At 37.9% G+C, this 12,159-nt stretch overlaps 1 protein-coding gene across 1 annotated transcript; it reads left to right on the top strand.

Annotated features, from left to right (window-relative positions):
- Window positions 1-2: 2 nt before the first annotated feature.
- On the top strand, window positions 3-6,812 carry LOC121388597 (transmembrane protein 42-like). Its single transcript, XM_041520000.1, has 3 exons — window positions 3-290; window positions 3,651-3,797; window positions 5,903-6,812. The coding sequence occupies exons 1-3, from the start codon at window positions 99-101 to the stop codon at window positions 6,044-6,046; spliced, it is 483 nt and encodes a 160-aa protein (XP_041375934.1). The 5' UTR covers window positions 3-98; the 3' UTR covers window positions 6,047-6,812.
- Window positions 6,813-12,159: the final 5,347 nt, after the last annotated feature.

Below are 12,159 nucleotides of genomic sequence, written 5' to 3' on the forward strand. Positions count from 1 at the left end.
CGCCGTTTTTACAATAAGCTATCAAGTACAAAATGTTTTAATTCTTCAACGTAATCGCGCACTTTTTTCATGGATAAAGTAGAGTTCCGACTTGTGCGATGTTTTTTTCGACTAGAAAAGGTTTAACGTTTGCTGCTTTAGCCGGATGTATGGCGGCATTAGCTTCTATCAGCGCCAAAATTGCTACAAGTTATGAGGACACGTCGTCAATATGCTACCGGTGTCAAAGATTTTTGCAGTCCCTGTTGTTATGGTCCATTTTCGAAGAAGGCTCACCATTTATGTCTACGGTAAATACTTCTCCTTTTAAATTTTTATTTTTAGTGTTTATGCTTGTCTGTTTGTTTGTTTAAAATTACTATTTTACATTATTTTAGGTACCAAATTAAAATTAATATTATATAGTAGTAGTAATAATAATAATAATAGTAGTAGGCCCTAGACTAGTAGTAGTAGTAGTAGCCTAGTAGTAGTAGTAGTAGTAGTAGTAGTAGTAGTAGTAGTAGTAGTAGTAGTAGTAGTAGTAAGGGCCTAGTAGTAGTAGTAGTAGTAGTAATGGTAATAATAATTATTATTATAGTACCGTACCGTAGTAGTAGTAATAATAATAATAATAATAATAATAATAATAATTAATAATAATAATTAATAATGAAAAACCGCCTGAACGGGGCCGGACTTGACATTAGAAATTCCAATTGCCCCGGAAGGAAGCTGAGGATTAATTCATTTCAAGAAATTTTACCTGTAAGTTTCATTGAAACTGATATACGATACAAAATTCGCGATAGAGGCCAATACACATATCCTATAAATATATTTCATTGCAATCAATACACCATGGTGGGCCTTACTACGTACCAAATTTCAGCTATATGGGCCTAGAACGTTTTTGTTTCTTTACAAAATGACAACAGACGGCTGAAGAATGTTTTAAATAAATAATTTCAAATAATTCGCGAAAGAGGCCAATACACATAACCTATATACACAATGTTTTAATACATTCAACACACACACACACACACACACACACACGGGTACTCGGGCACGGGTCGAGTCTAGCAAGACTCGAGTCCGTTCACAGGACTCGAGTACCCGTGCAAGGAATAGGACTGGATAACATTTTAACGTACCTATTTCCAATTAAGGTTTAAGTACCGTGCAAGGAAGAGCATTCTCATTTAATTAATTTTTTTACGTCATTTTGCCATATATGGAGCCGGTTACATCACAGTGCTATGAGAATGTGTGCAATGCAATACAGTGGCATGATTTGGCATCCATGTTCAGCGTTGAAATTAAGATACATAATATTATTTTACTTTATTCCTTAGTCTCATTATCATCTAGTGTAAGTGTCGTGGCCCTACTAATTACCTGCCACATTTCCACGAAATCGGTCCGGAACATTTCTCAGAAAATGACAAAATAGCCAGCATAAAATAAAAATAAATACTAATAGTAATCCCAGCACAGACAATAAGTTACCAGGAACCTAATAATAATAATAAAATGTGTTTTGTGACCATGCAGACATATTCCTGTGGTATGTCCATCATTTTTGAAATCGCCGATCCTTGGTTGTATTGGATATATAAATGTCACTGATCACTGACCACCCCCCCCCCCACCACCACCACCACCATCATTCCACCACCATCACCCCCAAAACAATTAAATATACTGAGTTTGCTGTCACGTGTTTAATTATATAAATACAACATATTTTTCTTACCCACCTGTAGCCATTGGGCTGTTTCTCGTTCCAGCCAGTGCACCACGACTGGTATATTAAAGGCTGTGGTATGTGTTATCCTGTTGGAATGGTGCATATAAAAGAGCCCTTCCTGCTAATCGAAAAGAGTAGCCCACGAAGTGGCGACAGCGGGTTTCCTTTCTTAATATCTGTGTGGTCCTTACTAGTAACCATATGTCCGAAGCCATATAACCGTAAATAACTGCACACATATTTACCCACCCGTTGATAATAATACATTCAACTGATAGCTCGTAAGTGGTTAGTTTGTTTTGTCTAACGATACCACTAGAGCACATTCATTTATTTATCATCGGCTATTGGATGTCAAACATTTGGTAATTTTGATATGTAATCGTAGGTGATGAAACATCGAAATTAATTGCTCTACGATGAGCAAGTTAGACTGAACCGACTACTCTGTGACGCATAAGTTATAACTAACCGCAAGCGCAAGGGATGTAAAGCATTTATTTATGTTTTGTTTAACGCCACTACCAGAGCCAATTAATTTATTCATGTCCGATCATTTTTAACATATGTATAGTCTTAGAGGAAACCCGCTAGTTTGAGTTACTACAAGCGACACTTGCAATATAGGCCTACAGACACGAATACATTACTTCAAAGAAATAGCTTATTTGAAATGTTAAGATGAGCAAGAGAGAGAGAGAGAGAGAGAGAGAGAGAGAGAGAGAGAGAGAGAGAGAGAGAGAGAGAGAGAGAGAGAGAGAGAGAGAGAGAGAGAGAGAGAGAGAGAGAGAGGGCAGACACACACACACACACACACACACACACCGCTAGTTTCAGTTACTACAAGCGGCAATTGCAATATAGCCCTACAGACACGAATACATTACTTCAAAGAAATAGCTTATTTGAAATGTTAAGATGAGCAAGAGAGAGAGAGAGAGAGAGAGAGAGAGAGAGAGAGAGAGAGAGAGAGAGAGAGAGAGAGAGAGAGAGAGAGAGAGAGAGAGAGAGAGAGAGAGAGAGAGAGAGAGAGAGAGAGAGAGAGAGATTTAAAATGAAAAGTTTGAAAAATTTAATTTTCTGCACAAAACAATTTTCATGAGTCGTGGGTGAGTATGATGACTATTCAAACTAAGACACGACCTGTTCGGCCGTCAGACTGTTTGATTTGCAGGGCAATTTGCTGCATGGTCAACGGTAAATCTTGCTATTGTAAAATGGTGGGTATCAATGTTTAAGAGTTATTGCCCTTATATAATTAATTTCCGATTTATTATTTCTATTTCTATAATTATATTTATTTATTTCGTATTGTCACTGCTTTTTATTGATACGTTTTATATTTTATTTTTTGCTGTTATTTTATTTTTAATTTCATTTTATTTTATTGCTATTATTATTATTATTATTATTATTACTTGTTAATCAGGGCCGTAGCTAGGATTTTTTGTTGGGGTGGGGGTGGGGGCAACTGAGTAGTTAATAGTCTAAAACTCCTTAAACAGTTAAGAAGATAATTTTCTTTAAGTTTCTATAATGCTTTCCGGATTTTTTCGGGGGGGGGGGATTTCACCTCTTGCCCCCCCCCCCCCTCCCCCCGCTAGCTACGGCCCTGTTAATGCTGAGGGATATTTTTGTTACATATTAAAAAAAAAAAAAAAAAAAATCATTCTAAAATGGTGAATAACTCGATATATCCTGTATATTTTAATATTGCCCTTGGAGTTATTGCCCTTAGATAACTAATATCCTATTTTGAAATGTAACACTTGGTTGTTGTTTTTTCTGTAGTTTTTTTTCTTTTCTGTGTCTGTCTGTCTGTCTGTCTGTCTTTTTGCGGTGTGTGTTCTATGTTCCTCTGTAATGGGCTCATGCTGACTGTTCTACAGTTATTGTTTTCAATGTGTAATATTTCCAGGTTATCACGGCTGTGCGGGTTTGCGGTGTGTGTTCTATGTTCCTCTGTAACGGGCTCATGCTGACTCTGTTCTCCAAGTCTCTCCAGCTGTGTCCGTCGTCCGTAGAGGCGACAGTCACCAACACTGCAGCCAACTTCATCGTCACGGTGAGCAACAAGCTTTTAAGGCAACACTACACGACACGAGTTTCTCGTACGAGAACAGCCGAACGTACAGCAACCGGTGAAACCGTAATGTTCTCCTCTGACAGTCGGCACTCGTACCGTATGGCGTCGTCTTTAGTGAGACAGTTTTGAGCTCGCTGTTACTGAACGATGTTTCAGACTAATACAGCCTTTTTAATGGCTAAAAGTACACATTAAATGCATTATCTTGTTTAGAATATCAGTGCGTGTGTATGAATACCCCGTGCGTTTGGGTACATGTAGAATTACTGGGACGTATATCTGGATCACTGGATACTGGATATATACACATACACTGATCTAAACAAGGCAGCGTATTAGCAAGTAATTTTAGCCATTAAAGAGGCTGGTTACTTGGTAACAACAAACTCGGGACAGTGTCTTTAAAGTAATTTTAACCTCCCATATTACATTATAAATACATTCCTCGAGCGAGCCAGGGGTATAAAACGGTTTTCAAACGAGCTTCATAAATCTCGTATGGTACTCCCGCGAATGTTATAATTTATTTATTATCCACAAAGTGAGCTTTAGAACAAACGTTGAATATGACTGAGAGGCGGGACGTAGCCCAGTGAAATCGATGCGCGGTCGGTGTGGGATAGATCCCCGTCGGTGGGCCCATTGGGCTACTTCTCGTTCCAGCCAGTGCACCACGACTGGTATATCAAAGGCCGTAGTATGTACTACCCTGTCTGTGGGGTGGTGCATATAAAAGATCCCTTGCTGCTAATCGAAAACAGTAGCCCATGAAGTGGCGACAGCGGGTTTCCTCTCTCAATATCTGTGTGGTCCTTAACCTATGTCTGGCGCCATATAACCGTAAATACAATGTGTTGAGTGCGTCGTTAAATAAAACATTTCTTTCTTTCTTTTTAAATATGATTGTAAACGCTTCAAAATCGAGGTTAATAACATTCAGTGATATATCAGAATCCGTATATTCAGTGTGTTTCTGGATGTCCTAAAGTCTTTATTAGCCCACGTACGGTAGGCCTATACCTAATTTTGTTTCGCATAAAATGCTATTTGGATCTTCTGCAAACACCAGTGCGATCAGAAACTCGTTGAATTTGTCAGTAGTGATAATGTATGCAAGATGTTGTAAGGTGTAACGGTTGAAGCTGTTTAACGCTCCGATGTCTTACCCACCCATGTAAGGGATGGCCCGTTATTGATCAATATCGTCTCCGACTTCTGCTGGAAATGCCTTTTGATACTTGTTACTGAATGCTGATGCATGCTGCACCGTAGCTAGAGCCACTCCAGCTTTGGCAATTGTCGATAACCAAATGGTCGCAAGCTACTGTGTCTAAAATACAATTTGTGAGGTGGCTGGGTATCGACGTGTATGTTACATTGTGTATTGTGTTTTATTTATAGGTGTGGAGGCTGGGTATCGACGTGTATGTTACATTGTGTATTGTGTTTTATTTACAGGTGAGGTGGCTGGGTATCGACGTGTATGTTACATTGTGTATTGTGTTTTATTTACAGGTGTGGAGGCTGGGTGTCGACGTGTATGTTACATTGTGTATTGTGTTTTATTTACAGGTGTGGAGGCTGGGTATCGACGTGTATGTCACATTGTGTATTGTGTTTTATTTACAGGTGTGGAGGCTGGGTATCGACGTGTATGTTACATTGTGTATTGTGTTTTATTTACAGGTGTGGAGGCTGGGTGTCGACGTGTATGTTACATTGTGTATTGTGTTTTATTTATAGGTGTGGAGGCTGGGTATCGACGTGTATGTCACATTGTGTATTGTGTTTTATTTACAGGTGTGGAGGCTGGGTGTCGACGTATATGTTACATTGTGTATTGTGTTTTATTTACAGGTGTGGAGGCTGGGTGTCGACGTATATGTCACATTGTGTATTGTGTTTTATTTATAGGTCTGGTGGCTGGGTATCGACGTGTTTGTCACATTGTGTATTGTGTTTTATTTTCAGGTGTGGAGGCTGGGTATCGACGTGTATGTTACATTGTGTATTGTGTTTTATTTTCAGGTGTGGTGGCTGGGTATCGACGTGTATGTTACATGTGTATTGTGTTTTATTTACAGGCCGTGGCGAGTCTGGCGCTGTTTGGAGATCGTCTGCCTCTTCTATGGTGGCTGGGTGCGTCCCTCATCCTCACCGGATTAGTCTTTATACACAGGGGAGGTAACCGGGCTCAGGCTGAACAGACCAGAGAGAAGGTGTCATAACAGGACGAGAAAAAATCTGCTTCAAATGAGTTCATACTCTGAAAGTGAAATGAAAGTGAAAAACAAAACAACAAACAAACAAGCAACAACAATAACAAAAACAGTAAAAAAAAAACTACAAAAAAAACTACAAAAAATAAACAAACAAAAAACACCAACAAAAAAGAAGACCCCCCCAAAAAAAAAACACAAAAAAAAACAACACAACCCACCAAAAAAACTACAAATAATTTTAAAAACCCAACAACAAAAACACAAAAGCAGGTTTCGATCCTACGACACCACTGTTGTAAGCTGTTAAGAACATCAAAAAGACATGGAGGCCAACGTTAAAGTGTGGAAGCCAGAGAAGTTGTTTTTTTCCACCGTGTTTCCGTTACTAGATCTGAACTAAAACAACGCTGTTCCGTGCCCAGACGACATTCCAGTTTCGACCAATCAAGACGTCTCTGTCATAAATGTACCATGCGCTTAATAGTTGAAGTTTGTGTGTTTATCGACACCAAAGTGAAACTCCTCTAAAAGACACTGTATTGTATGGTACGTCTTGGAGATGTTCCACTGATGGAGTATAATCAAATATTAATCGATTGGGATCGACCAATGTGATAATTGATTCTTAAAACTCCATAACCGATTGTCACGGAACATTATAACTACATGTAATGTTTTATCCAGTTTAGTCTCCGGGATGCTGTAACTGTGTTGTGATTGATGTTTATTTCCAGGTGTACATAATGCAATAAAAAGAAGTATTAAAGAATAATTAACTATTTGTAGAGTCTATCCCGCAGAACAGGCTCCCGTTCCACGAAACGGGCCAATAAGAACGGTACCTGGAGGGGTGGAGGTGGGGGAACAACCTCTAGTGGCGGGTCACAGCCTCTAAAGTAAGGGGGCACAATCAATACTTTTACCTTTATTTGTATAGAGTAGGAACAAACACGTACATTTTCGTCCTCGCTTATGGGTCACAGACCTCCCACCCCACTCGGTCTCCAGGTTCCTACAGGCCTGCTGAGATCACCTTAAGTACCTAACTACCTAGCCCGAGTACATATTTAACCGGAACATTATTGAAAGGGGGTGCTGTCGGGTTTCTTCCTGCTGTGTGTGTATTAGTGGTTACTATGTAAAATATTTGTTATCGGCGAACTTGAAAATTATTAGTTTAAATGTACTTAGTGTCAAAGTTAGAATTTTTGTTGTATTAGAGCAGGAATCTTTGTCTACCGTGTGGTAGTCAGCGATTCCGCATTTCCGCTATAGAGTGATCTCTGACGGCAGAGCGCGATCATAACAATACAAAAAGTCTGTCCAGCCCTCGAATGGAAGAATACTCGGGCTATAACTAGCCTATGCGCTATGTAATGTTAGCGCTAAGATCGGTTCATGGAGCGGGACTCTGGACAATATGCGCATCGTCCTTGCTATTCCAATATAATTCTAAACGATTTTGTAATCAAAATTTGATCGGTTGGTGCAAATCGATTATAACCGATGATCGATCATGAAACTGTAACCAATCGATTCCCAATACTTTTATTTATGGTTATATTTTACAGTTTCATACTTATGATAATAATGTCTGTGTACTCGGTATGTTCTTTGTTCTTTTGACGTCTACAGGAACTAAACTCAAGACTGGATCGCTCTGTGCCTGGCGCGCGGCACAATTTTGACAACATTGTGTGTTTGTAACTTATCTTTTAGAAACCATTTTAGCGACTGGTAGGGATGTACGACAGTTAAGAACTTTTCAATTGATTAAGGACGTAAATATTCATTCGATACTAGATAATGTTTGAATATTTTAACTTGTGGAGTGAACCGGCCTCGGTGGCGCAGTGGTTAAGCCATCGGACTACAGGCTGGTAGGTACAGGGTTCGCAGCCCAATACCGGCTCCAACCCGGAGCGAGTTCTTAAGGGCTCAGTGGGTAGGTGTAAGGCCATTACATCCTCTTCTCTCTCACTAACCACTAACCAACTAGCATGCTTGAACCTTAATTGGATATAAGCACGAAAGTAAGTTAAAATGAAATGTGAAGTGATTATACACTCAGAAAGTACACGACCAGATGTTTAAAATAAATAGATAAATAAATTCATTCATTCATTCATTCATGTTTTTTTTAAAGCTAAAAGGTGTTTTTGGTTTTTTGACTTGTAATTTTGATGACCCCCAAAACGAAGTCCGAAGTAAAATGCTTCAGCAGGAATAACACGGTTAATGTTTACTTGTTTTCTCCCTACAGCGATCATTATGACAGATGTACTACTGCCGAGCACAGAACCAGTTTACTTGTCGCTGTGATTAAAGGTTTCTAGCCTCGAGGGAGATCTAAGGGAAACACACGGCCTTGTGCTATTTATGATCTATTTTTTGATGTACGTGTACTTTGAACAACATATTGTAAATAGTCCAGTCAAAATAAGGTTTGAACAAATTGCAACAGAAATTATTTTTTATTGCAAGTGTTCCCTGAACCATACCTGAACAACATATCAAAAATGTACATTGATGTAGGTGGGGCAAATATTTTAATTTGCATAATTTCAAAATGGCCGCCATAACTCATATATGCAAACACAATGGCACACTATGGTACAAATACATGGAATTATCAGTGAGATGACTTAAATGTATTCACACATATTCTTTAAAATTCATTCAGAGACATATGGATGAAAAGGATATTCAAAATGGCCGCCTTTGTTGAAAATGGGTACCAATATTCCCCAAATCGCACATAAATGTAAATATATACAAACAGTGTACTTTTGTTAGTGTTACTAATATTGCCAAAGAAGGCTGTAAATATAAACTAATTATTTAGTTACAAAAGTGAAATAAATGATATATTAAGTCCACCATTAGCTTTGGATTGTATCAACTTAAGTTGTCCCACTGATGAAAAGTTTGGGTAAATAAATATGTTGTTTTACATTAGATAATTATGCCCCGTCAGTTTTATTTTATGGCATTTGTGATCAATAAACACGAATCTGGTGGAATGTTTTGTTTACGACCACTGTTTAAGACAGGAACTTTAATTTACAAAATGGCGTCCACGTTTTGTCGCTTTTAGATCAAACACTCTCATGTAATATATCAATGTATGGGTTCTGTGGATCGCACAGGACGACAATGACACTTTTAGATAGCATAGACATCATAAAGAGGTCTTCCCTACATTTTGTGCTCTAAAATATGATTTTTCCTATATAGGTTATCATGGTATTTCACTATTATGTCAGCATGCAACTTGTGTGAACAATTTTTACGTCATGTGTAATATCAAAACACGAATTTACCTCTTTACTATTGAAAAATGATGGCATAATCCTATAAACCATCTTGTGGACAAAATGTCAATTCAATGATTTGCCATTAACACATACAATATATGAATCAAGAATTACAATGAGAGTAAGCATGACTGAAAATGAAAAAAAACATTTACTTGAATACCTGTCATCGACCATATAATTCAACATTATATTACTCCCTTTGTTCTTAAAACTAATCCTTTAATTGGCATAGGAAAAAACATACGTGAAGATATTACAAGTGCATGCTATCAGAACTGTCTATAAATATACCCGCGGAGTTCTGTCTTGTGCAGGTTTAACCAGTCAAGAAGGATACATCGTCCTCGTGAGTGGCAGACTACCTATAGACAATGCACATGACTGCTTCATGGTGGCAGTATAACCATATCCAATGTCCTTTTGACTGCTTTCAGATTATAGTACACGTGTACATTTGACTGTTTTTAAAGCATAGTACACATGTATATATTAAAGGCAATAAACAGGGTTTGTTGGTGAGTGTAGGTTATAAGAAGATCATCAGGAGATCGAGATATGTCCTAAATGCAACAAACAATGGCCGTTTCTGTGTCAGCATGTGCAGCTGTGAATGGTGCAATGCAAAAACTCAAAAAAGGTTTATGACATAAGTGCAGTAGATACGTGTAGTAGTAAGAGACAAACTGATTCATTGGGTCCAAAACTCTAGTATGTAGTCCTGGTCCAACAACTTTAGTCAAATACACAGACACGTTTGTACTAGAACGAGTCGTTGGCAATATCAGAGGCCATGTGCAGGGTCGGTGTGCGTCAAACTTAATCGGATGCATGCACATTAAACACATTTCACCCTTTACCAATTATGATTCAGATGAGTTCTTTTAATAAACAACTGTGATATCCTTTATTTCAGTTGGTTTAAACGTTCATGATGTTCCTAAACACACACACACACACACACACACACGCGCGCGCGCGCGCGCGCACACACACACACACACATTTAGTCGAGTACTTAAATTTGTGGATGTAAAAGGTAAGTTCGTATTATATTAATAGGTGTATTATATTTTCATTGTGTTCTTGTAAATGTCATTGTAAATTCGTTGACTGCACTAGTGGGGATTACACGAACAGTTGACCACCACAACCAAACATGAGTTTACAGTATACATAAATCTCAATTTGAAATACTTTGGCGTCTTGCTATAAGCACACTTTCAACACCTGAAAAAAGGTGACAGTTGAATATAATTTCAACATGATGCATCTTCATCAATTTTGCTTTATTGTAATTTTATGTTCATAAATATGTATGCAAATATTTACATGCATTAGCAGATTTATGGTTTGTAGAATATGTATATATGCTTTAGAATCACAGTCCTATCTGCTTTAGACTTCGAGATTTTCACTGAAAACTTTTACATATGGCGGCCATCTTTAAAATATAAAATCCAATATGACGAACACATTACCTACTTTTTACATCCACTAGTTGATTCGCAGCTCATTAAAACATGAGAAAAGGTTTTGGAATCATGGTTCTACGTGCCTTAGAATCCGAGATTTTCAGTACAAATTGTAATTCAAAATGGCAGTCACAGGGGGAAATATTAATATCTGTGAGGTTTTTTTAATTGACACCACTAAGCAATAGAAGATTTGTGTTAAGTTTGATACTTTTCTAAAAAGTGATATTTAGGCTTTAGCCATAATTGTTTTTCTTTTTTTTATCAGACGCGTTTCTTTTATTGTTCAGCATATTCATATTTTTTTCAAAAAGCCCCAATATACAATAGCAACACAAAGAGTAATAATATTGTCTGAAATGTGTCATTGGAGCTAATATTTTATACCTTACACTTTGAAATGTGATACAGAGTGAGAAATAGTGAGTTGGCGGCCATTTTGAATTGTAACGTCACCTGGCCAATAGGGGTCACTGCCAGGTTGGTCCAATATCAAGTTTTACTCTACACGTGATGGCCTAATTGTATGCGAAGTGGCATGTTAGTATCAAATGTTTCACTATTATACCATAACTCTACCTCACTAACATATTTTGCCAGCGCCAGAGTCGCTAGATACAAACCACATTCGACGTATGTTTTGGGCCTGTTAATTTCGACATTCCTTTGTCGTGACGTCAACAATGGTTTGACGTCGTTTTAATATGCTTACTGATATCAAAGCGATAGTACGTTCTTCTGGATATACTTCAGAATTGTGCGAACAGAATCGCTATGTGATATATTTGATATATTTATAAGTATATTAGTTTTAAATGTGTATAAATGTAAACTGTCAATGGATATAATGCTACCTAAAGGCAACTGTTCTGTTGCATTGGTGTCTGCAAGAGTTGAGAAGACAGGGTCTCTATCAATAGAGGTAAGTGTTTTTTGTTCGGGTTTTTTTTTTTTTTTTTTATCAGTACCGTTGAACTAGGAGGTGGGGCTTACGGTATTGGAGTGCCCAGGTTTTATATTGGAGAACCATTCACATCGGAGTGGGAAAATCCAACTGTCTATGAGTTGTGTTATGGAGTGACGGGCAAATATAGAATATTGGGGGGTGGGGGGTGGGGGGGGGGTGGGGAGTGGTGTGTATGGGGGGAAGGGGGTATATAAGTATTCGTAGGAGTCAGACTCTCAAAAGAGAGGCATGTAACAAAATAAAATATATGATTAAAGTTTATGTTTTTAAATCATGTTTACTTTGGTATACTATAGCTAAAGTTTGATCCTTCTTTTCTTTTTATCACATGTTTGAACGTGGTTAAGAAAACCAATGAAA

The sequence above is a fragment of the Gigantopelta aegis genome, chromosome 14 (genome assembly GCF_016097555.1).
Source record: "Gigantopelta aegis isolate Gae_Host chromosome 14, Gae_host_genome, whole genome shotgun sequence".
Lineage (NCBI taxonomy): Eukaryota > Metazoa > Mollusca > Gastropoda > Neomphalida > Peltospiridae > Gigantopelta > Gigantopelta aegis.